The sequence below is a fragment of the Oncorhynchus keta genome, chromosome 1 (genome assembly GCF_023373465.1).
Source record: "Oncorhynchus keta strain PuntledgeMale-10-30-2019 chromosome 1, Oket_V2, whole genome shotgun sequence".
NCBI classification, from domain to species: Eukaryota; Metazoa; Chordata; class Actinopteri; order Salmoniformes; family Salmonidae; genus Oncorhynchus; species Oncorhynchus keta.
The window spans coordinates 36,151,027-36,178,024 of NC_068421.1; the positions used below are offsets into that span (position 1 = coordinate 36,151,027).

A 26,998-nucleotide genomic window follows, 5' to 3' on the forward strand; every position below is an offset into this window, starting at 1 on the left:
ACGTATTCAGACCCCTTGACTTGTTCTATATTGTCTTACGTTACAGCCTTATTCTAAAATGGATTCAAAAAATACAAATCCTCATCAATCTACACACAATCCCTATAATAACAAAGCGAAAACAGGTTTTAGAGATTTTTGCAAATGTATAAAAACAAACAGAAATACCTTATAAGTATTCAGACCCTTTTCTATAAAAAAATGTAGCTCAGGTGCATCCTGTTCCCATTTATCATCCTTGAGATGTTTCAACAACTTGTTTAGAGTCCACCTGTTGTAATTTAAATTGATTGGACATGATTTGGAAAAGCACACACCTGTCTATATAAGGTCATTATATATCATTCTTAAATGGAAGACGTTTGGAACCACCAAGACACTTTCTATAACTGGCCGCCTAGCCAAACAGAGCAATCGGGGAAGAAGGGCCTTGGTCAGGGAGGTCACCAAGAACCCGATGGTCACTCTGACATAGCTCCAGAGTTCCTCTGTGGAGATGGGAGAAACTTCCAGAAGGACAACCATCACTGCAGCCCTCCACCAATCAGGCCTTTATGGTAGAGTGACCAGACGGAAGCCACTCCTCAGTAAAAGGCATATGACAGTGTGGGAGCAAATATAACACATAGACAAACGCATAAGATGTATAGAATAGCTTGATCCGATTTTCCACGACAACAGCTGGCTTAGAATTTGCCAAAACACACTTAAAGGACTCTCAGACCATGAGAAACAAGATTCTCTGGTCTGATGAAACCAAGATTCAACTCTTTGGCCTGAATGCTAAGCGTCACGTCTGGAGGAAACCTGGCACCATCCCTACAGTGAAGCACGGTGGTGGCAGCATCATGCTGTGGAGATGTTTTTAGCGTCAGGGACTGGGAGACTAGTCAGGATCGAGGGAAAGATGATCGGAACAAAGTACAGAGATCCTTGATGAAAACCTGCTCCAGAGCGCTCAGGACTTCAGACTGGGACGATAGTTCACCTTCCAACAGGACAACGACCCGAAGCACACAGCCAAGACAACGCAGGAGTGGCTTCAGGACAAGTCTCTGAATGTCCTTGAGTGGCCTAGCTAGAGTCCAGACTTGAACCCGATCGAACATCTCTGGAGAGACCTGAAAATAGCTGTGCAGCAACACTCCCCATCCAACCTGACAAAGCTTGAGAGGATCTGCAGAGAAGAATGTAAGAAACTCCCCAAATGCAGGTGTGCCAAGCTTGTAGCGTCATACCCAAGAAGACTTGAGGCTGTAATCGCTGCCAAAGGTACTTCAACAAAGAACTGAGTAAAGGGTCTGAATACTTATGTAAATGTAATATTTCAGATATTTCTTTTTAAAACATTTGCAAAAATGAATTTTCTGGCAACAACTCTGATGTAAATTCCTGCAGTCAGCATGCCAATTGCACACTTCCTCAAAACGTTAGACATCGGTGGCATTGTGTTGTGTGAGAACTGCATATTTTAAAATGGCCTTTTATTGTCCCCAGCACAAGATCCACCTGTGTAATTATCATGCTGTTTAATCAGCTTCTTGATATGCCACACCTGTCAGATGGATGGATTATCTCGGCAAAGGAGAAATGCTCACTAACAGGGATTTAAACAAATTTGTGCACAAAATTTGAGAGAAATAAGTTTTTTGTGCATATGGAAAATGTCTGTGATTTTTTATTTCAGCTGATGAAACATGGGACCAACATTTTACATGTTGCATTATATTTTTGTTCAGTGTAGATATTCTAATGTCTGTTATCAATATTAATTGTGTTTTTAAAACTATATGAAGCGAGAAAGCCAAATGAATGTCTCGCGGTTGGGATAACTTGAATTAGGGTCCCTCGTGGGGGCGGCCACACATTGCATTACTCAACAATCTCACTGAGCTCCTGAATGGCTGAACGGGCACATCATGTCTTGTTAGGCATGGGCCAATTTTTTAATTTTTAATTTTTTAACCTTTATTTTACTAGGCAAGTCAGTTAAGAACAAATTCTTATTTTCAATGACGGCCTAGGAACAGTGGGTTAACTGCCTGTTTGTACCTTGTCAACTCGGGGATTTGAACTTGCAACCTTTCGGTTAATAATCTAATGCTCTAACCACTAGGCTACCCTGCCACACCAATAACCTATTGAACAAGACCATAGTCAGTAGAAGCGGAGAATGCCATATCAGGAAGTTGTGGTGAATTCTGTTCCGACTGTCGTAACAATTTAATGTTTTCGTCTATCACGAGAGACTAGCAAGGAGGTGATGTCATCAATGAAAATGCACTATTGAAAATGAGAAGACGACGGAATGTGTTGCACTCGATAAGCCTTGAATTATTGGTGCACTTAAATCTGGTGTAGAACATATGGTCACTCATGCAGAATCAATCCATTTTATATGAGCACTCCTCTAGCTGCGCCGTGAAACAAAATAACATTTTGACTAATAAAAACACATCAAATGGAGGGTGGAGGACACAGCTGTGAAGCGTTGCCTTAAAGGGGCTATATTTACTACTGTTCATGTTTTCCTCATGGACTGTCAGTGCTGTCAGGGCTGCAGCGGTGTGACTGAAAAACAGATCAAGGATTGTGGCGTTAAAGACGACTGTTCAGTTTGTAAATGTGGCCTGCTTCTCTCTATAGGCATTGTCTCCATAGTCTCTCTCTGTGCTGTAGCGTAGCACATGGATTTAGGACCTAATATAATAAGTATTTTCACAGAGCATATGTTTGAATACGATTTACAGGACGCTGGTTGTGTGCCGGGCTCCTTACTGTGCACATATTTCCCTCTTTCACTTTTTAATATTTTTTATTGGAGTTCATAAAACTGTATTTGTTTTCTCTGAGTGCTGGACAAATGAGTTGAAGGATGAAAACTGGGGTCTGGGCTTTGCCTTTGTATACATAAGCAACATCACACAACTGTCGTCACCTGGGAGATAAAGCACTCACTCATCAAATAAACTGAAGCATATGCGTCAGATCTATGTGAAGAGTTATGGACCGAAGCTTGACAAACACCAGTAGATCTGCCCAGGCCCGGTCATGATATGAATGATACTAGTGTTCCTACACAGTTGGAGTATTCCCTTGTGTGGGCGGTCGGCCATAATGGGATGGTTGAAATGTGCAATCAGAATCCAATCAATAATGACGGACATTGTGATGACAGCCCATCTGTGTGCAGTGTATTTGACGCAACCTGATCAATCACGTTTGAAGAATGGACCGTATTAATGTTCAAGATTGAACAGCCAAGCATTTTGTTTGTCACGCCTACATACGGAGGTGACATAACAAGTCTGAACATACAGACCTTAATGCACTGATGTTCAGCCCACAGATCTGACCATTAAGATACATCTATGCCTATGTTCCAAAAGGCACCCTATTCCTTACGTAGTCACACCATATATATTCTAATATGTGTAAATAAGGTTGGACTCTATGGATCCGGCCTTAACGTTAGCATGGAACACCTACAATGGGAACGCCAAGAGCATAACAACTTGAGCTCCCAGTTCTCCCCTTGGCCCCCAGCAGGTTGGCTGTCCATTAAAAAGGAAGCAAACAAACATCTGCTGCCTCTTCAAATGGCCTCTCTAGCTCCAGCTGAGACGACTCTGAACATACAGTACTGTATCTCTTATTGAGATCGGATCAGCCTTCCACTGTGTCTTCCAGTAAGGCAGTTGACCGAGGGGGCTTTGACTCTCCTTCTCACTCCCTAAGAGCCTCTATCCTTCTATCCTCGGCTCTAACACAGGCCCAGTACACCTGGAAAGGCCATTCCGGCCCTACCAATCCACGGCCAAGTCACTGGTAATGTGCTGAGGGCTCAGGAACGGAGAATCGGCTCAAGGTGACGGATGGTTAATGGCTTAGACAGACAGAAACGGGTAGATTTCTTCTGTTTTTGCTACATGTTGTTGATTTATATGAGGCGTATTGGAGGCATGTTTTGGAGATTCTTCTCTCTTATGACTGCATCTCCACATGGTCCTCTTTAGTTTCACACACAGGTTGTGAAAGGTAAAGGACAACTAATAATAGAATGGCACTTTTATTTGACCATGTTTGAACTACCTGTATTGTAATTAGACAGAGAATCCATTCATTAAGCCCGTAGGCTGGCACCAGGTGAGACTCGGACTGGTTTCAATCAGGTCCTCCAGGATAAGAACCATCAACGCTCAATTTGATCTGGTGTTCCACCTCTACTGAGGGAAAGCGCAGAGCAGATCGATGGGCATATGGTGAATCTCACAGACGATTACCCAGGATCCTCGCCACTAACATGATAAACACAACACCTTAATGCACAGAGAGCAACGAGGAATCTTTTTTTTTAGCGTTCAGGCGAGTTCATTGCCATATAGCAGCCATTATGGCCCTAATGATGCTAATACTAAGCACGTAGCGCACTGGACAGTCAGGGTATGCCTTTTAATTCTAGCTACAGGCTTCTATCTACACTCAGACACATGGTTCCACAGTCCACACACATCCCACATTTACAGCAGAATCACTTGCAGCTCTTACAATGGGAAAAATATCAATAAAAATGTTGCATTTTGTCAGTCATATGATGGAATTATGAGATCTATATCTAAGCAGGGTCAGTTCACTGAAGGGTGGATTTGGGTCTACTGATGCCAGCAGACTTGATCTATCTCTATCAGCTTGGCAGTAAGTGAGATCTTGGCCTGGCCAAGTGACCCAAACCCTCTGTTTCGGCCTGGTCATCACAAAGCCAACTCTGCACCTGCTTTGCTTTTGAGGAAGAACTGATCTCTTGACTGTTCGTAACCTACAGAAAAATATGTTTTTTGCGTAACAACTAACTCTCAGGCTCCGGTGAAGACATACATGGCAGACTGCAGCACGTATCCAATGAGCAAATGAAAGATTAACAGAGATGTAGCGTGTTTTCCGCTATTAACGCCAGACCTCAAACATTAGTGATAATGGAGTCTCTCTCCTGGTGCATGATGGTCCTACGGAGGTGCGGGAGAAGGTCACTATCTTGCAGTAGGAAGCTGGCGGCTTCACGCTAGTCAAAGACCTAAGACCTCTACACCTTCCACATCCTGTCGGTCAGAAAAACACTCTTCGCCGGCAACATCTGTGACATCGCGTGTGGGGGGAAAAACTACGGTGTTATTCTAATTTTAACATAGCAGCTTCAATTGAAAAGCCAAGCCACCTTGCCTGCCTTAGGGCCTCCCAGTGGACCAGCGTTTACACTGCTGAACAAGCCTTCTCTCACAAAAGCAGATATCCATTACAGCAAAAGAAACCTCGGTCCAGACTCAAACTTCTCGTAGAGATTCTTTGGCACCATTGTAACCATTCAATGTTTTAGCTGCTTTAAATATATACGCTTATGAGGATTCTTGTTTATTTGCTAATGTTTAGTGGTTCAATAATCCGGCCCTATTGCTGGCTCCGTCTCTGATGTGTTTGGTAAAGCCTGTCAGGCAGCACCCCCAGAAGTTACACAACTCTGCATCAGGCAATTTGTTCCTACAGAGCTGGAAATAATCTGTGTGCAGTTAGAGTTTGTTGGACAAATTGGATTACTCCACATTTATTTCTGTCTGCACGTTCTGAAATATAACTGACGGGCTTATCACCATTTCCAAATTCTATTCTGTGCATTACTTGAAAGATGTAGTGGGAAGGCAAGTGCCTTACGATTTCGGGATGTTTCTGACTGACCCCAAATGGTACAAGGACAATAGGGTCGAAGTCGCACCAATTATGTTCATAAATAGAAACAGGTAGGCTATCAATGCAGATCCAGATATAAGCTGGGTAAACAGTAATTGTGAAACCATAGAAACTCAAAGAGGAACTTGTCTGATGTACTAAATAGGAGACTAGTAAGAACGTTATCCAGTGGTTACACAACCAAGACGTTATTAAAGACGATTAGGAAGAGAACTTCCACAGGGAAGTTCATGAAGGTTATACCTGCCTTGTTAATCGCAGCTAATCATGCTGTCATGTTTTTGGGGGGGTTGGGGGCTGTGTCTAGGGGTGGAGGGGTGAGAGGGTGGACGTCTGTGTTCAGGAGTTCGGACCAGACCTCAAAGCTGATTTGAACAAGAACACACGTGTTGCCAGCCAACCCACAGGCCGACCTGTCAGTGGTCATCCAACGGTTCCCGCTAAAGCTCGCTACATAAACACATTTCTGCTCAAGGAATCTGGAAGACATTCTTGAATTGGCCCAGAACAAACAATGAAACCTGTACTCATTACAACCAGATGCAGGGTATTAATCTTGATCCCAAACACAGGCGGGAGAATTAGAATCACTTCAAGCACTTTAATCTGTTAACTAGGTCCTCCAACTTCCATTTAGCAGTCAGACTCAGTCAGATTCAGGAATTTAACCGAGCTAAGACCGGAGGAATTTGGAGCGTAAATGTTGGTTACAGACGAGATTATGTCATCCCTTTGTCAGCTGACAGCGAGCAACTGCAAACCACTTTCCAAGCCCTTTGGGTTTAAAGGCAAATAAGTCTGGTCTTTTGTCTCACAGTCACAAGATCATCAGACCAATAAGTGCTCCAGTTACCCAGGAGCCCAAACAAAACAGTCAGTTTCCTTCAGAGACTCCTGTGGGAGTGGGACTAACCAGAGAGACACTCCATAGCAGGCAAAAGACTCTGAGAAGAGAGACTGTCCAATCAGTCAACCAACACTCCCACACACACCTGCTGAAGTGAAACAAACTCTCTCACAGACAGTCACACGCTCTCTCTCTTTATAGAAATCAATAGAGGAATCCAGGGGAATCTTCTCATCATGTCCACTCTGGTTTTCCCTCTACTCATAATGCAGGGTTTTCAATCCAAGCTTTACAGCTGTGAGACTAACTATTAGCATGTATGGTTAAATAAGAATGGGTATAAATGGGACTTCGGGCACATTACAAAATGCCCCAAGACTACCTAGATACAGTCCACAAGGCTTAATTTCCTCAAGGTCTGATTAAGATTGGAATGTTCGGGAGCATAGTCTGACCAATACTCTCCAGAGCCATATTATACACACTCTCTAGTATACACAGTATGATTCTGTCCAGAGCCATCCAAACATACACACGATCACACATCATCACAGTCTGAGAAGTGAGGAGAGTCAGGACACCACTAGCAGTTGTCCTCAGTGGTTGCTGATGAACAGCAAGTGTCAGAACCCAGACAGTGCTACTTGACTATGGTCGGGAAGTCTCCACACACACACACACACACACACACACACACACACACACACACACACACACACACACACACACACACACACACACACACACGCACACGCACACGCACACGCACACACACACACACACACACACACACACAGTCTTGCAGAACTAAACTTGTGGGGACAATTCACAAAATCCTATTTTCCCCAAATCCTAACCACTAACACTAACCTTAACCCGTACCCTAACATGAATTCCTAGCCTTAACCCTAACCATAGCTCCTAACCCTAACCCTAAACCTAACCCTAGCTCTTAACCCTAACCCTAAAACTAACCCTTGCTCCTAACCTTAACCCTAAACCTAACACATACCCTAACCCTAACCCAAAAACCTAACCATAACCCTAACCATAACCCTAGCGCCTTACTCTAAAACTAACCCTAGCTCCTAACCTTAACCCTAGACCTAATTCTAACCCTAACACTAATTCTAACCTTAACCCTAAACCCCCTAGAAATAACATTTGACCTTGTGGGGACCAACAAAATGTCTCCAGCTGGTTAAAAGAAAAATGGTTTGCTATTCTTGTAGGGACTTCTGGTCCCCACAAGTATAGTTAAACACGTCCACACGCACGCACGCACGCACGCACGCACGCACGCACACACACACACACACACACACACACACACACACACACACACACACACACACACACACACACACACACACACACACACACAGAAAAATGTGGGAATACTGGAAAGTAAAAGTCAATGTAGCAGGATGTTTTCCTCTGGGAGAAATAAACGTGTTTGAGAGGGTTAATTTCCTCCAGCTCATAGCCAGATGAACATTATTCAAGCAAGGTACCACAGAAAGAATTCCCTGGGCAATTTAAATGCAGTGAGTCAGCATATTTTTTAAAAGCCATTTATTTCTGTCTGCTAACTAGCATGTCATTAGGAAGAGACTCCAACAGAGAGAGACAGAGGGAGGGAGGGAGGACCTCTGGGAAAGGAGGAAGAGTGTCTAACAGTGACCGGTTTCTCTCTGTATAACTGACAGATCTAGGGGTCAATTGAGGACATTAGATGAGCAGTATCAGTATCTTCACAGTGATAAAAACAGAATCTCAGTCAGCCAGACTAACACCTGGAACCCCAGTCTCTTGAACGTGATAAATGTCATGCTGCGACACCAGAAATGTTTCTGTTTCTAACAGATAAAACGAATCGGATCAAACTCAGATGGGGTGTAGCTATCAGCTGACTTGGAAGGAACATATGTGTGAGAGACATGATTGCAGTCACCCGAGTTAGCATTATTGTCTCAGCCCCTAACCCCTCTCACCCAGACACACACAGAGCTATCCACATACACACTTATCCACACACACGCACACATTCACGTAAGCACACATGAGCACACACACACATACACACACGACTGACTACACTAAATGCCAGACATACTATGACTTCCACAGCTCAATCATTTTGCTGCATAATCCACCAACAGCGAGAGAGCAGTGAATTCCCCAGGCACTGTCCATGAAAGCCTTTTCACAAAAACACCCTGAACAAAATCTGGCTTGTCTGGCTAAAACCAGATGTGACCTGTCCCCAGCATTTCATCGTCCCTGCTCATTTCCTGTTTCCTTACTTCCTGCAGACCGACATGTCGTTTCACCAAAGCCCGGCCGCTCTAAAGCGTAACGAAGTGAGACAGAGTAGTGTTCACAAGCGCCGCAAACGGAGCCAATAAGACCGGCCTCGGATGTCTCAGACCTATCGTGTGTTTAACACGTTGTGGAGAGCACTGAGGCCGGGGCGGGAGCATCGACCCACAACACACAGCATCAACGCTACAAACTGCATGTCACAATCTGAGGGATTACAATTAGAATAGTGCCCTCTGACATCAGTGATTAGAAGCAGGTGGACGATTGGCCCCCACATCGGCGAAGGAGGCGGTGTCGCAGTGTACCGCCACAGCTTGGCGCTCGCGCCGAAGAGGGCTCCGTTCAAGAAGTCAAACTTATGAGGAGTGTTGAAAAGGAGGAGGAGGGAGCGAATCGGCAGTTTGTACTGAGTCTCCCTAACTTGCTGGCAGAGCCAGGCTTCACTTACAGGCTTCTGTCAGTGTGCATTCTCCTTGGGTCCGGGCCTAGAGAGTGTGAGTTGTGGTGAAAACACATAACGCCAGATCCCTGGCCTCTGTAACCCAATAGCCTTTCTCTTTCTTTCCACACTCCCTTACTGTCTGCCTCTTTCTCAGGAGCAAAGCTGATCTCAGTATGAGTAACAGACATTGGTTTTAATGGTCCTTCCACACGCACGGGTGTGCTCACTGTTTCCCGATGTGAAAGAACTCTGTGAACAACACACTTTGCATGTTTGAGGGAATTGGCCTGCTAAATGCTGTGCAGAATCACTTAACTATGAATGTTCTTACATCCAAAATAGCTACTTATGATGAACCTGCACAGCACCTTGCTCAGGCCGATCCTCTTGAATGCGTTGATTGTCTGTATGTATGTCTGTCTGCCTAATGGTTAACGGATATACTTATTCCACATTTTGTCGTGTTATAGCCTGAATTCAAAACATATTTTTCTCTCACCCATCTACCCACAATACACCATAATGACAAAGTGAAAACATGTTGTCACGTTCTGACCTTTATTTCCTTTGTTTTGTATTTATTTAGTATGGTCAGGGCGTGAGTTGGGTGGGCAGTCTATGTTTGTTTTTCTAGGTTTTGGGTATTTCTATGTTTCGGCCTAGTATGGTTCTCAATCAGAGGCAGGTGTCATTAGTTTTCTCTGATTGAGAATCATACTTAGGTAGCCTGGGTTTCACTGTGTGTTTGTGGGTGATTGTTCCTGTCTCTGTGTTCTGCACCAGATAGGGCTGTTTTTGGTTTTCCACGTTTATTGTTTTGTAGTGTTCATGTTTATCTGTTTTTATTAAACATGAATCAATATAACCACGCTGCGTTTTGGTCCTCCTCTACTTCACCACAGGAAAACCCTTACAGAATCACCCACCAACCAAGGACCAAGCGGCGTGGTAAAGAGGCAGCAGCAACAGCAGCAGGAGAAGCGACAGGTGCAGCAGGAGTAACAGCAGCAGCAGGAGAAGCGACAGGTGCAGCAGGAGTAACAGCAGCAGCAGGAGAAGCGACAGGTGCAGCAGGAGTAACAACAGCAGCAGGAGAAGCGACAGGTGCAGCAGGAGTAACAACAGCAGCAGGAGAAGCGACAGGTGCAGCAGGAGTAACAACAGCAGCAGGAGAAGCGACAGGTGCAGCAGGAGTAACAACAGCAGCAGGAGAAGCGACAGGTGCAGCAGGAGTAACAACAGCAGCAGGAGAAGCGACAGGTGCAGCAGGAGTAACAACAGCAGCAGGAGAAGCGACAGGTGCAGCAGGAGTAACAGCAGCAGGAGAAGCGACAGGTGCAGCAGGAGTAACAGCAGCAGGAGAAGCGACAGGTGCAGCAGGAGTAACAGCAGCAGGAGAAGCGACAGGTGCAGCAGGAGTAACAGCAGCAGGAGAAGCGACAGGTGCAGCAGGAGTAACAGCAGCAGGAGAAGCGACAGGTGCAGCAGGAGTAACAGCAGCAGGAGAAGCGACAGGTGCAGCAGGAGTAGCAGCAGCGGCAGGAGAAGCGACAGGTGCAGCAGGAGTAACAGCAGCAGCAGGAGAAGCGACAGGTGCAGCAGGAGTAACAGCAGCAGCAGGAGAAGCGACAGGTGCAGCAGGAGTAACAGCAGCAGCAGGAGAAGCGACAGGTGCAGCAGGAGTAACAGCAGCAGCAGGAGAAGCGACAGGTGCAGCAGGAGTAACAGCAGCAGCAGCAAAGGCAGCAGCAGGAGAAGCAACAGAGGCAGCAGCAGCAGCAGTAGGAGAGGCTGCACTATTTGGATAAATGCACTTGGGAGGAGATCCTTGACGGGAAAGGACCCTGGGCAGAGCCAGGGGAATATTGCCGCCCAAAAACCGAGCTGGAGGCAGCAAAAGCAAATAGCCCAGTGCGGGCTATTCCACCTCGCCGCACTGGCAGGGTGACCGGGACCATTCAACCGGGTAAGGTTGGGCAGGCTCGGTGCTCAAGAGCTCCAGTGCGCCTGCACGGTCCGGTCTATCCGTCACCACCTCCACGCACCAGCCCTCCGGTGGCAGCCCCCGCACCAGGCTGTCTCTGGCTCCTCCCTGCAGGTGGTCCCGCCTGTCCGGCGCTGCTGCCGGAGTCTCTCAGCCCAGAGGCGCCAGAGCCCCTGCCCCTCTGTCCAGTGGGGTCATTGAGAGGGGTGGCCATGGTTAGAAAGCCACGGAGGCGGACAATAAAGCGGACTAAGACAATGGTGAAGTGGGGTCCGCGTCCCACGCCAGAGCCGCCACCGCGGACAGACGCCCACCCAGACCCTCCCCTATAGGCTAAGGTTTTGCGGCCGGAGTCCGCACCTTTGGGGGGGGGGGAGGGTACTGTCACGTTCTGACCTTTATATCCTTTGTTGTGTATTTATTTAGTATGGTCAGGGCGTGAGTTGGGTGGGCAGTCTGTTTGTTTTTCTAGGTTTTGGGTATTTCTATGTTTCGGCCTAGTATGGTTCTCAATCAGAGGCAGGTGTCATTAGTTGTCTCTGATTGAGAATCATACTTAGGTAGCCTGGGTTTCACTGTGTGTTTGTGGGTGATTGTTCCTGTCTCTGTGTTCTGCACCAGATAGGGCTGTTTTTGGTTTTCCACGTTTATTGTTTTGTAGTGTTCATGTTTATCTGTTTTTATTAAACATGAATAAATATAACCACGCTGCGTTTTGGTCCTCTACCCTTACACATGTTTTCAGAAATGTTTGTAAATTTCTTAAATTAAATACAGAACTATCTCATTTACATAAATATTCACACCTGAGTCGATACATGTTAGTCACGTTTGGCAGTGATTACAGCTGTGAGTCTGTCTGGTAAGTCCCCAAGAACTTTGCACACCTGGATTGTACAATATTTACCCATTATTGTTTTCAAAGTGCTTCAATTGGTAGTTGATCATTGCTTAACCATTTTCAAGTCTTGCCATAGATTTTCAAACTCGGCCACTCGGGAACATTCAATGTATTCTTGGTAAGCAACTCCAGTGTAGATTTGGTCTTGTGTTTTAGGTTATTGTCCTGCTTGAAAGGGGAATTAATCTACCAGTGTCTGGTGGAAAGCAGACTGAAGCAGGTTTTCCTCTAGGATTTTACCTGTGCTTAAACTCCATTCCATTTATTTTGTATCCTGAAAACTCCCCAGTCCTTAATGATTACAAGCATACCCATAACATGAGGCAGCCACCAGTGACACAATCTAAATTTAATCCATTTGAAATTCAATGCTGGAGACTCACAACATGTGAAAGTAAAGGGGTATGAATACTTTCTCAAGGCACCGTAATAGACTAAGATCGCCCCGCTACAGATCGGTTCAGACCCAAACATATGGGCTTGAGGAACAGACAGTCAACAGGCGCTGTAGTGTACATACCTATCTGTATCGCTAACGGTTTCTGTTCCACAACATCCACATGAATATACGGACCATAATATACCATTGCGGGTGAGGCCCTTAAGTACATTGGGATGTGGCCCCTAAGGTCCCATAAAGGCTGACTGATTTACCTGTGGCACACAGGCATGAGGTTAGTAATTCATACTTTAAAACCAGGGGTTATCTAATGGTTCTCCTGGGGTTCCAGGTGACTCAGGGCTGGGTAAAGCGTGGATAAAGCCAGTCTGAGATCCAGAGAAAGGATCGCGTGCCTCCTTGCTGTGTGATGATGTTATCCAGACGTGTTCTACACAACACAGACCAGGATTAGGGAACATGGAGGAAAGCAAACATAAATCTACATTGGAGAGGTTAGCTCTCTTAGCTCTCTCCCCTCTGTCTATCTCTTTCTTCCCCTTTCCCAGTTCCCTCAACCATTGACAAATACAAAATCCACAACAGAATATAAAAGTCTCAGCATGATCAAATAATTGTGCCATCTCTCTCATGGTCTGACAATATGGTCTCTTTAGAATATGGTGGTTGGTACCCCTACACATATCTATCTCTGTCACTCGGTATCCTGCACATTGTAAATATGGTACAGGAACCGGCCCTGTAAATAGCTTCTTACTTTCTCCTATTCTTCTTATTTCTTGTGTTTTTGTTGTACCTTATGTTATTTTTTTTGTGCTACATCGATATTGATTACGGCATTGTTGGGTTTGGAGCTTGCAAGAAAGGCATTTCAGTGTACCTGTGCACGTGACATTAAGAGCGTGCAACTTGAAATACTATGGTTATATACAGTAGGTCAACATTCTGACATATTTCTAATGATATGGTTCGAAGTCTACCCTACATTCTGCCACCATCGTGTGCCCCTTCACTCAACACTCCTCTCCATCTCCACCATCCAAGTTTTTCCGACTAGCGGGGCGTGGCTCTCCCTGAGCGACTCCAACTGCTGGGTTCATGGCTTCAGGTATGTAACAGAGGTCCAGATCTAAATAAACGTCCCATTCACCCACCAAACCTGGTTTGTATTAGTACTGTGGAGTGGCTCCAAGCTCTGACAACAGTGTGTAAAACTTTATGTAAAATGCTTTGAGCACTTGATGGAAAGTGCTATAAATGAAATGAATGATATTATCATTACTAAAAGGTAGACTCGGCGATATGACATAGATGCAGAAAGTAAACAGCATAGTGGGTCAATTTCTGCAACAACTAAGAGCGTTGAAGCGTGACGCTCAACTTCTCCACGGTTTTGGGCCCCTGGCTACCACACCGGAACATGCGAAGATACTGTGTGTGACTGTGGAGAGAGCAAAGTCTTGCATCTTGCTCATCACAATATCTGTGGTGCTGCTCGTGGCATCAGCATTTCACTGAGTTGACAGAGCTGCATCAACTACCTCATGATTTAACCCAGATACTGGGTACTGGCTTAGGTATACTTTCCACATCATATAAAATCTATCTGCTCAAGCTGTGCTGGTCATTGAGACAACACAAAGACTGCCATAGTATTACAACCACCACACTCGCATATTTTTATGTATTTTTATTTTACCTTTATTTTACTAGGCAAGTCAGTTAAGAACAAATTCTTATTTCCGATGACGGCCTAGGAACAGTGGGTTAACTGCCTTGTTCATGGGCAGAACGACAGATGTTTACCTTGTGATCTCGGGGATTCGTTCTTGCAACCTTTCTAGGTCAAACCAAATCTGAAGGCTATGCAGGAGTGAACCAATAAAGCATGGAGAACATTGTACAGCATCCCCCTCCCCAGTCTTCTTGTCCTTAATAGGTTTAGCAGTCAGAAAGCCAAGGCATGGTTCTGCAGGGCTAACTCTACTGCAGCGAAGCAGAGACAGGTAGGACAGGAGCTCTGAGCAACACAGCACAGCTTCATTACTCTGAGTGAGTTGACAGAGCTCTTGGCAGGTTGAAGCCTCTCTGCTGACCTGGGACACAAAACCAAGGGAAATGTTCAGAAGCAGAGTGACGCAGAAATAGTTTTTAAAGAAATGTTCACATTTCTAATGCAATACCTACGGTGGGACCTAATGAACACAAACCTGGACTGGGTCTAAGAAGGTGTGGATCATCTTAAAGACTGTGGCATAGTTCATCTGGTGGACATGGGAATATGGTTTCAACTCTGATAATCAATGTCCCACTGCTGAGATATTGTGAAACTACATTGGAATAACCTTGGAATAGGCTTGGAACATTGGAGCATGTGCGTATGAATGGGCATTGCTTTTAGAAAATATACAAAAAGGGGGAAAAGTCTGTCAGAGAGCTGCATTCAAACACATCCACCAACTCAAAAAGCAGCTCACTTCGATCACACCTTCAATCACAATCACACATTGTATCTATATTTATACAACGGGTGGGTCTAATCCTGAATGCTGATTGGTTAAAAGCGCATTCCAGCTCGTGTCTATTCCATAGGTTACCACTGACTAAATCTATGACGTTAAAATCCCTATTTACTCTGTTCCATCTGACTGCACAATCCACTGTCTCATCACCCAGACAAGCAATTTATAATGTTAATCTCCACTCCAAAAAGCATCGAGATATTATCTGACATTTCTTTTAGACTAATATTTAGTTTAACAGCGGAGATTTGTATAAACCTTGCTGTATTTTTCACCAACATTTGCAACATTGCTTCAATATTCAAATTCCATCTCCAGCTCTCCCATAGTAATGACAGACAGGCAGCGTTTCTCAGCCAGTCGAAATCATGAATCAGCTGGCATCCTTTTTATGTACAGTTGAAGTCGGAAGTTTACATGCACCTTAGCCAAATACATTTAAACTCAGTTTTCACAATTCGTGATATTTAGTCCTAGTAGAATTCCCTGTTTTAGGTCAGTTAGGATCACTTCATTTTAAGAATGTGACATGTCTGAATAATAGTAAAGATAATGATTTATTTCAGCTTTTATTTCTTTCATCACATTCCCAGTGGGTCAGAAGTTTACATACAGTCAATTAGTATTTGTTAGCACTGCCTTAAAATTGTTTAAATTTGGTCCCACAATAAGTTGGGTGAATTCTGGCCTATTCCTCCTGACAGAGCTGGTGAAACGGAGTCAGGTTTGTAGGCCTCCTTGCTCGCACACACTTTTTCAGTTCTGCCCACAAATGTTCTATAGGTTTGAGGTCAGGGCTTTGTGATTGCCACTCCAATACCTTGACTTTGTTGTCCTTAAGCCATTTTGCCACAACTTTGGATGTATGCTTGGGGTCATTGTCCATTTGGAAGACCCATTTGCGACCAAGCTTCAACTTCCTGACTGAGCTCTTGAGATGTTGCTTCAATATATCCACATAACTTTCTCTCCTCATGATGCCATCTCTTTGTGATATGCACCAAGTCCCTCCTGCAGCAAAGCACACTCACAACATGGTGCTGCCACACCCATGCTTCACGGTTGAGATGGTGTTATGGCCAAACAGTTCTATTTTTGTTTCATCAGACCAGAGGACATTTCTCCAAAAAGTACAATCTGTGTCCCCATGTGCAGTTGCAAACTGTAGTCTGGGTTTTTTATGGCGGTTTTGGAGCAGTGGCTTCTTCCTTGCTGAGCGGCCTTTCAGGTTATGTCGATATAGGACTTGTTTTACTGTGGATATAGATACTTCTGCACCTGTTTCTTCCAGCATCTTCACAAGATCCTTTGCTGTTGTTCCGGGATTGATTTGCACTTTTCACACCAAAGTAAGTTCATCTCTAGAAGACAGAATGCGTCTCCTTGCTGAGCGGTATGACGGCTGCGTGGTCACATGGTGTTTATACTTGCGTGCTATTGTTTGTACAGATGAACGTGGTACCTTAAGGCGTTTGGAAATTGCTCCCAATGATGAACCAGACTTGTGGAGGTCTACAATTTGTTTTCGTAGGTCTTGGCTGATTTATTTAGATTTTCCCATGATGTCAAACGAAGAGGCACTAAGTTTCAAGGTAGGCCTTGAAATACATCCATAGGTACACCACCAATTGATTCGAATTATGTCAATTAGCCTATCAGAAGCTTCTAAAGCCATGACATCATTTTCTGGAATTTTCCAAGCTGTTTAAAGGCACAGTCAACTTAGTGTATGTAAACTTCTGACCCACTGGAATTGTGATACAGTGAAATAATCTGTCTGTAAACAATTGTTGTAAATATTACTTCTGTCATGCACAAAGTAGGTGTCCTAACCGACTTGCCAAAACTATAGTTTGTTAACAAGAAATTTGTGGAGTTGTTGAAAAACGAGTTTTAATGACTCCAACCTAAGTGTATGTAAACTTCCGACTTCAACTGTATATATACAAAGAAATGTAATTTGAAAAAAGGTCAAACGAAACGAAGTGCAGCTAGTTTGCAGTCTTTCCAGCTTCAATTTGAAGTGATTGTGTTAGTTGTGTTGATGGCTCGCTTCTCTGAAAAACAGTGTCCTGGCTTGGGTAGCAACCCTAGACTTGGGGCTGCAGGTTAGCCTAGTGGTTAGAGCATTGGACTAGTAACTGGAAGGTTGCAAGTTCAAACCCCCAAGCTGACAAGGTACAAATCTGTCGTTCTGCCCCTGAACAGGCAGTTAACCCACTGTTCCTAGGCCATCTTTGAAAATAAGAATTTTTCTTAACTGACTTGCCTGGTTAAATAAAGGTTATGGTTTTTTACAATCACTGTGGCACTAATTTCAGAACCTTGATGTTATTTTTCAAAACACAAAACTCACAAAACAGATGATCAAAATGCACATTTTCCAAAACTTTAACACTATTTCCAATTGCTTGGATAAAATACACAAAGCTAAGATAATTTGGTCATTGAACTAAGAATCCCCTGTTCAAAATGACACAACTTAACATCAAAGTATTACCATTTCAAAATGCAATTCACACATTAAATCTGAGATGACTGTCTATTAATTTCATTACAATGATCTTACTATCAATTGATACAACTGTTCAAAATGATAAGTAACTGTTGCATTACTCTTAATGCATAGATTTATGGAAACTGACAAACAATATTCCATGTTTAGGTCATGAAAGTTTTAGGATAACCAGATCCATTGACACCAATTACATTGGAAAACGCACCAATTGGACTACATTATCTATGGATGTAATATTTCATCATCATTCTCTATCAGACACTGTTTCTATGGTCCCATGTACCACTTTTCCAGACCATGTTTTGAGATTTGACATTACTTTACACTCATCGGCCACTTTATTAGTACTGGGTAGGACCCCCTTTTGCTTTCACAACAGCCTAAATTACTCACGGTGTTGTACGTTAAGAGATGCCCTTCTGTACACCACTGTTTTAAACGGCTGTTATTTGTGGCCTTTCTGTTAGCTTGAATGAGTCTGGACATTCTCCTCTGACCTCTCTCATTAACAAGGTATTTTTGCCCACAGAACTGCCGCTCACTGAATGTGTTTTGTTTATCGCACCATTCTTTATCGCAAAATCCCAGGAAGGCAGCTGTTTTTGAGATGTTGGAATCACCATGTCTGGCACCAACAATCATACCACGGTCAAAGTTGCTTAGATTACTCATCTTGCCCGTTTTAATGTTTGGTTGAACAACAACTAAAGCTCTCTACTCTATATACTCTATATAGTGAGTTACAGGCTGCCACATGACTCGCTGTTCGAAGGAGCAGGCTATTTGCGTTAACATGCAGGTGTACCTAATAAAGTGGCCGGTGCGTGTATGTATTTAGGCCCTTGTAATTGCTTTTCCAATACTGCCAACTCGTTACTGATGATTGATTTCACATTGTGGTACGAGTATATAGTGAAATGAGTGGTATCCACCTACAACAACCTAGCGATAACATGGAGCTGGCAGGTGATCCAGGCCACAATCAAGCAGTGGGAGGAGGAAGACGTGGTGGTCAAAGGAATGGCAGGAGACAAGCACCTCTTCTGAGAGGTGGTCGTGGGCCTCGTTTGAGAGGTGTGGGGGAACATTCTATAGGACAAGGTCACGGACCAAGACAGCGGCAGCAACAGCAGAGAGTGTCCAATGAAATACGAGCAATAGTTGTAGATCATGTCATAAATCATGGCAAGTCTTCAGCATGCACTAAACATTCGGCTACTCTCAACTGTCACATGACTGTACACTGCATGCCGATGTGTACCACAGAGTAGGTGATGTGACTAAATGTGTTCTTACTATAATTTTCCCTGCAGAATTGAGACTAGGCCAAATAGGGAGACAGAGGTAAAATTCTGACTGACCAACAAGAGCGGGCTGTGGTCAATTTGGTTCAGGGCAGAAATGATATGCGCCTTACAGAAGATTCTTCCCAAGATGTTTGGCTAATGAAAACATCCATTGTGATGTGGATGAGAACCTGTGGCCAAATCCAAAAGACAGGGTTGATGGAAATATAGAAGTACAATAATCAATCCTTTGTTTTGTGATTTACAGTAAGCCGGGTGAGGAACACTGCAATTTATGTTTTACTGAAGTTTTTTAATTTTTCTGTAGCTAATTATTTTTGCTTTGATTCAAAGAAACCTATGTTGTGATTTTATTGTATTTCATCAATACATGTCAGATTTTGTTCAATGATTCCACTGTCTGTAGTATTCTCTCTAATAGTCCTTTTACAGTGATGTATTTATGTGTAGCACCATAATGAAACATGTATCACATATTTTGTACAACAATATTTTGTCATGCCCTGACCGTAGAGATCTTTTTATTCTCTATGTTTGGTTGGTCAGGGTGTGACTCGGGTGGGAAACTCTATGCTCTATGTTTTGGCCGGGTATGGTTCTCAATCAGGGACAGCTGTCTATCGTTGTCTCTGATTGGGAATCATACTTAGGCAGCCCTTTTCCTTTATTTGTGGGTAGTTGTCTTTGTTATAGTGGCCTGTATAGCCCTAGTAAGCGTCACGGTCGGGTTTTTTTGTTTCTTGATTTGTTGGCGACATTATAATGAAGTAAAATGTACGCTGACCACGCTGCACCTTGGTCCAGTCATTTTCAAGACGATTTCCGTGACATATTTAATGATTGTACGAACAACTACACAGTGACACTATCGGTATCTTGTGTGTGGGTGATATAAACTATTGTTCCTATGGTTTTTCATGATAAATTAGTTATTTGAACCAATGATTCTGCAAGTGCAAAGTTTCTTTAAAGATATGAATGCAAGTGATGACAGTTTTGAGTTTTCTGTCAAGTTTTGAAAAATGACCAAGGTTCTGAAATTAGTGCCAAAGTGAATGTAAAAAATATCAAAACATTTTTTATGAAAATATGTCAATTCTTATTTGAATAGGTTGGTAACCCACTATAAAAGTGATAACGTTCTCTCCATCCAGAAGGATTAAAGTGATAACGTTCTCTCCAGTCAGAAGGATTAAAGTGATAACATCCTCTCCAGTCAGAAGGATTAAAGTGATAACGTTCTCTCCAGCCAGAAGGATTAAAGTGATAACGTCCTCTCCAGTCAGAAGGATTAAAGTGATAATCCAGCCAGAAGGATTAAAGTGATAACGTCCTCTCCAGTCAGAAGGATTAAAGTGATAACGTTCTCTCCAGTCAGAAGGATTAAAGTGATAACGTCCTCTCCAGTCAGAAGGATTAAAGTGATAACATCCTCTCCAGCCAGAAGGATTAAAGTGATAACGTTCTCTCCAGCCAGAAGGATTAAAGTGATAACGTCCTCTCCAGTCAGAAGGATTAAAGTGATAACATCCTCTCCAGTCAGAAGGATTAAAGTGATAACGTTCTCTCCAGCCAGAAGGATTAAAGTGATAACGTCCTCTCCAGTCAGAAGGATTAAAGTGATAACGTTCTCTCCAGCCAGAAGGATTAAAGTGATAATGTTCTCTCCAGTCAGAAGGATTAAAGTGATAACGTCCTCTCCAGTCAGAAGGATTAAAGTGATAACGTTCTCTCCAGCCAGAAGGATTAAAGTGATAATGTTCTCTCCAGCCAGAAGGATTAAAGTGATAACGTTCTCTCCAGCCAGAAGGATTAAAGTGATAACGTCCTCTCCAGCCAGAAGGATTAAAGTGATAACGTCCTCTCCAGTCAGAAGGATTAAAGTGATAACATCCTCTCCAGCCAGAAGGATTAAAGTGATAACATCCTCTCCAGTCAGAAGGATTAAAGTGATAACGTCCTCTCCAGCCAGAAGGATTAAAGTGATAACGTCCTCTCCAGCCAGAAGGATTAAAGTGATAACATCCTCTCCAGCCAGAAGGATTAAAGTGATAACATCCTCTCCAGTCAGAAGGATTAAAGTGATAACATCCTCTCCAGTCAGAAGGATTAAAGTGATAACGTCCTCTCCAGTCAGAAGGATTAAAGTGATAACATCCTCTCCAGTCAGAAGGATTAAAGTGATAACATCCTCTCCAGTCAGAAGGATTAAAGTGATAACATCCTCTCCAGTCAGAAGGATTAAAGTGATAACATCCTCTCCAGTCAGAAGGATTAAAGTGATAACATCCTCTCCAGTCAGAAGGATTAAAGTGATAACATCCTCTCCAGTCAGAAGGATTAAAGTGATAACATCCTCTCCAGTCAGAAGGATTAAAGTGATAACATCCTCTCCAGTCAGAAGGATTAAAGTGATAACGTCCTCTCCAGCCAGAAGGATTAAAGTGATAACATCCTCTCCAGTCAGAAGGATTAAAGTGATAACATCCTCTCCAGTCAGAAGGATTAAAGTGATAACATCCTCTCCAGTCAGAAGGATTAAAGTGATAACATCCTCTCCAGCCAGAAGGATTAAAGTGATAACATCCTCTCCAGTCAGAAGGATTAAAGTGATAACATCCTCTCCAGTCAGAAGGATTAAAGTGATAACGTCCTCTCCAGCCAGAAGGATTAAAGGAGGGCAGCAGCTCAGGCCAAGCAGCCATGTTCAGCCAGTTCTTACTGAGAGGGACACTGTTTCTCTGTGTGGAGTCAAATGCATAAAAAGGTCAAGGAGTAAGTTTAGAAGTTGTGTAATTAGTGTAATTTTTTCGACTTCGTCTTCTTGGGCTTAACAACACCCGTGCCAATATATCCGCCAAACACCGGCTTCTCTGGCATGATCACTTAAGAATATTCTTGAATATAAAATTACACTAATTACACTAATACACAACTTCTAAATCTAATCCTTTTTCATGCATTTGACTCCACACAGAGAAACAGTGTCCCTCTCAGTGAGAACTGGCTGAACATAGCTGCTTGGCCTGAGCTGCTGCTCTTTTTTAATCCTTCTGGCAGGAAAAGAGGATAAATCTACTCTGAGGTGGAGGAAGGAAAGATGTTAAGGGGGAGAGGAGGAATAAGAGGTCAAAGCTCAGCGCCAGCTGTGCCACCAGAGACCCTGGGTTCACGCCCGGTCTCTGTCGTAACTGGCCGCGACCAGGAGGTCCGTAGGGCGACGCACAATTGTCCTAGCGTCGTCGGGGTTAGGGAGGGCTTGGCCGGTAGGGATGTCCTTGTCTCATCGCGCACAAGCGACTCCTGTGGCGGGCCCGGGTGCAGTGCGCGATAACCAAGGTTACCAGGTGCACAGTGTTTCCTCCGACACATTGGTTCAGCTGGCTTCCGGGTTGGATGAGCGCTGTGTTAAGAAGTAGTGCGGCTTGGTTGGGTTGTGTATCGGAGGACACATGACTTTCAACCTTCGTCTCTCCCGAGCCCGTATGGGAGTTGTAGCGATGAGACAAGATAGTAGCTACTAACAACTGGATACCACGAAATTGGGGAGAAAAAGGGGGTAAAATTCAACAACAACAAGAAAGAGGTCAAAGCTGCTGTGTTCACAGAGGGAACCGAATCACAGGATGCTAAAAAAAATCTGTGTCCCCCTTTCCTGTCACCTGATTATTGTGTGTGTCCCTATGTTGTTCAACCTTCCCTGAAAACCAAAGCAGCTCTTTCCAAACAAACGAGCGGGACAGCCACCAGAAACAAACACTGATGTGTCCCTGTGAAATGTCACAGCCGGAGGAAGAGCAGCAAAGAGATCCCCTGGCAGGACCTTCCTCCTGCTGTGTGTGTGTGTGTGTGTGTGTGTGTGTGTGTGTGTGTGTGTGTGTGTGTGTGTGTGTGTGTGTGTGTGTGTGTGTGTGTGTGTGTGTGTGTGTGTGTGTGTGTGTGTGTGTGTGTGTGTGTGTGTGTGTGTGTGTGTGTGTGTATGTGTGTGCCTGAGTGCGTGTGTGTTGTGCCTGAATGTGTGCTGCCCTGAGTGCGTGTGTGTGTGTGTCCATGCATGAGCATGGGAAGGGGTTGTAACTAATTGTTCTCTGTTCTCTCTTGGCGGGAGTCTTCCTTAGAACATCAACTAACAAGCGTTGTCCTCTCGCTTTTGGCCGGATGACAGAGTGTTAGGGGTCAGAGGGTCAGGGAGAAAGGAGAGCAGACCAAGAGATGTTCATGAGAATGTTAAAAACAGGAAGAATAATTCTGGATCATGTTACTTGTAACAGATCATGTTCCTGTCCATTTCAGCACTCCTACTCTATGGGAATACTTTATGTGGATACGGGCCCTGGTGTCCAGACAGGCAGTGTCTGTTCCATCTGTGAGAACCTCAAACTGCACACGCCCTCATTATCAATCAACCAATCAAATGTATTTATAAAGCCCTTCCTACATCAGCTGACATCACAAAGTGCTATACAGAAACCCAGCCTAAAACCCCAAACAGCAAGCAATGCAGGTGTAGAAGCAAGGTGGGTAGGATCCAGCTAGCAGACTGTAGGACAGAGGACCGAGGCAGGGCTGAGTTAGCCCCCTAGCGCCTGGGGCACCAGCCTTCAAAGGACCCCTTTTCTCCCAGAGTGCACTTCTGCCACCTCTAATTACCCAGTAACCCCCATCGAGCGGCCACTGCCGATCGCAACGACAGGAAAGGAAAATGTATGTTGTTCAAAGTGAAAGCACAAGGTCTGCACTGTGTCCATTAGAACATTAACAGTATGCTCTCCTTTAAGGATATACATGTAGGTCAATCTCTAGAATACACCGCAAAGGGGTGGCTAGTGGGTACAGGGTGGACACTGAAGGTTAAAAAATGTTGACCTTTACAATAGTGTTGAAGTGTTTAGTCGAAAAAAGGCATCTGTGCTTCTCTCTGGCCTCTCATTCCCTCTTTCTCACTCGCTCTCACTCATTCCCCCTGTCTCTCTCTCTCCCGCTCTCTCTGTCTCTCACTCTCTTTACAATTCTCTCACAATTCCCCCCCAAACCATGGCAAGGTGTCCACAACATGTTCTCTATCTCTGACTCCGTGATGACTCACTCACCATACTGGCAGCGTGTTCCTTGGAAGCCTACAGGACACTGACAGATCTGGTCACCTCCCTCATCACACCTGCCCCCATTGAAGCAGGTATTAGCAGCACACACCCCTGTAGAGCACAAAGCACATCAGTCATTTCAGTAGCACCTGCAAATGCTCAGACACATCATGGGCATGACAACACATGATCAATTCATTTCATATGTATCGATAGCGCTACATTATTCCATAGATACATGTGTTAATATGAAAATAATATCCAATGTTTGTCTTTGAACTCACGGTGCAAACATCCCCTCTCCTTGCCCCTCTGTGTCCACCCAGGGCAGCACCTGGTCACCCTGTGCACATCCATACTGTACACCTGCCTGTAGGCTGTGTAGTAGCCTGTTCTGCAGAAAGGAAATAACATACAGGTGAAGGATCTTCATTTGATCACCCTGCTGGAGGAGAACTTTCCTGCAATGCAGGAAATGTTAAACTTGTAGTGTATTTGAGGTTTGAAAAGGCTTCTGAAGTTTGTAATTTCCACTTTGAAATGTCAGACTTGATTTCCCCTCAAACCCTAAAAAAATGTCCATGATTTATAATCCACATAACAATTCAAATTTCCTGTGGCTGCAGGACTATTTCCCTGCTGTATGAAACTGGCTCAAATGAAGATCCTACATCTGTATGAGCCCAGTTATGATAGGAGAGACTGAGTACAACTATCCAACAACAACAACAACAGGGTCGTGGAGAAGATGTGCCACTCACCTCCTTTCGTAGCCAACACACCAGCGGTGGCCGGTGCAGCCTTGCTTCCAGACCTTGACCATCCGAGTGAAGGCCTGGACACAGGGCTGGCGTGCACCCAGCATGGACAACTCCTGCTCCGCACACACATTAGGCCTGCCGAGACACAGAGAGGACGGAGAGGACGGTTCAGTCTGTAACACTTTACATGAAGTTACCTGTGTAGTAACACTATAATTACTCTGGGTACAAGGGCTACATTGGTATATACCATGTTGTTGTCATCAATTTAATCACTGATTTACAATGGAGTAAAAATGGAGATGAGCGGTTTAGATATCCTTCAAGTGATTCGTGAGACACAGGACAGGAGAGGGTCAGGGTTGAGGCTCATGAGAGAGAGTTGCTACTCTTCCCCTTCTGACGGACCAGAGTTGCTGACCCTCAACACGAACCACCCAGCAGCTCCAGACCCTCCAGCGTCTTGACAGGTGCCCAGCGTGTTCCCCCCAGATGAGGTGTGTGTGTGTGTCACCAGGGAGCACGCCAACACAGGGGAAACACTGACACAATCCAAGAGGAAGCAGATGCACACATTCCAACAGACACAGTAACATACATTACCTAGATGTGCTATCTTATGTCTATTCACAGCACCAGATAGACCTGGGAAATGAGCCATTGGATTGAGTTCAGCAATGACAATTGGACATTGTTAGGAGTATCTCATTGTTTAGCTCAAGGCACACTATACAGCTTGTGCATTGACCTGCTGTGGCTCCATAAAGTAAAATCATTCTATCTGCATCTGTAGTCTGGGTTTTGGTCTGTTCTCCTTTAGAATTCCAGAGACTCATGTTCTCAAATACTCTGCTAGACTTGGACAGTGTTCCACATACCCAATAAACAACCAATGAAACCCTCCAGGCAATACCAGTTTACAATCTCATAAGAGAAAACATGTCAGAATGTGTGTGTGCTTGTATTTGTGTGTGTGCGTGCATTACTTGGTGCATGTCTGTCTGTCTGCCAACGAAAATGCTAAGGGAATCAGCAGCTGAACAACTGAATATCTACATACCATAATAAATATATCAAAATGTTTTCGTAACAGGGATCTATAACACACTTTTGTCCAAATGTGTATTTCTGCATCTGCACACACCATCTGGGTTCAATAGACAGCAGGCTAGGTTAATTAGCTGAGAGAAGTATAAGGCTCCTACATGAAAAAACACTCCTGCATGCGCGTCCAGCACACGCTAATTTTTTTCGGTAAATCTCTTGAGAAATGCACATTCCTTTACATCCTCAGTATAATAGTGGTCATGTTTGCAGGGTAACGTATAATATGGTACATTTTACGTGAGGTGCACAAAGAGCGACGCCTAGAGGACAAATGCATCCAGTTGACTGTTGTGCAGTCAAAAAAGACAAGAGTAAATTATACAGATATGTTGTATTCAACAGTAGAAAACAGTGACAACAAAGCCTAATAACCATGATTAGAGGTTGTGGGTGATCCCTTTAACCAAACGTATTGAACCATGCTGCAATAACACATTACCATTGAAGAGCCGCAAATACCAAACCAAGCCTTTATTCATTTGACTATTTACAGACTCAAATGTCCATGTGTCACATGAAGGCTATAGTGTGCTCATGTATTAGATGATTCAACATAAAATAGTCGTGCAACTCTAAAGTCACTCACATGTCAGGTTGTAACTCCAGAGATGATGCGATGCGCGTGGTGTCCAGTGCTATCATACACCAAATTAAAATGTCCAAGAACATTATTAATTCACACAGAAGAAGACCACAAAGTAAAGAATGATGTGGTGATAGGTAAATATCTCCTATAGTCGCGTCAAATAATCATGTGCATCCTGTCTCCGACTGAAAACGCACCGAAACAAGACTACAATGCTTCGTCTCCAGCCACAAGATTGTACCGTATCTGGCTGGAGAGCTTGAGAGAAGGTCTTGTTGTCCCTCAGTTTGCATCCCCCTTCACCGTATGGGCTCCATTCACAATAGTGCCGTAGTACCACCCAGGACCACTAGAGGGTCCCTATCATTACTAATGAGATCCATCTCTACCTAGCTCTCCGCTACCTAGAGCTTTTCAACGGTGTATTTTAATCTATGAAAAGTGTAGCCTTTTGACTGGTTTGATTACTCATCCA

At 44.1% G+C, this 26,998-nt stretch overlaps 1 protein-coding gene across 2 annotated transcripts in view; it reads right to left on the minus strand.

Annotated features, from left to right (window-relative positions):
* Positions 1–26,815, minus strand: part of LOC118381499 (multiple epidermal growth factor-like domains protein 6) — a 108,773-nt gene extending 81,958 nt beyond the window's left edge. For both annotated transcript variants that reach the window (XM_035768526.1, XM_035768471.1), the window contains exons 1-4: positions 26,524–26,815; positions 24,831–24,965; positions 24,354–24,463; positions 24,076–24,180 (exon numbers count right to left, since the gene is read on the minus strand). In XM_035768526.1, the coding sequence (XP_035624419.1) occupies positions 24,076–24,180; positions 24,354–24,463; positions 24,831–24,965; positions 26,524–26,606 (433 nt within the window). In that variant the 5' untranslated portion in view covers positions 26,607–26,815. The remainder of the gene's footprint in view (positions 1–24,075; positions 24,181–24,353; positions 24,464–24,830; positions 24,966–26,523) is intronic.
* Between the last annotated feature and the right edge of the window lie 183 nt (positions 26,816–26,998).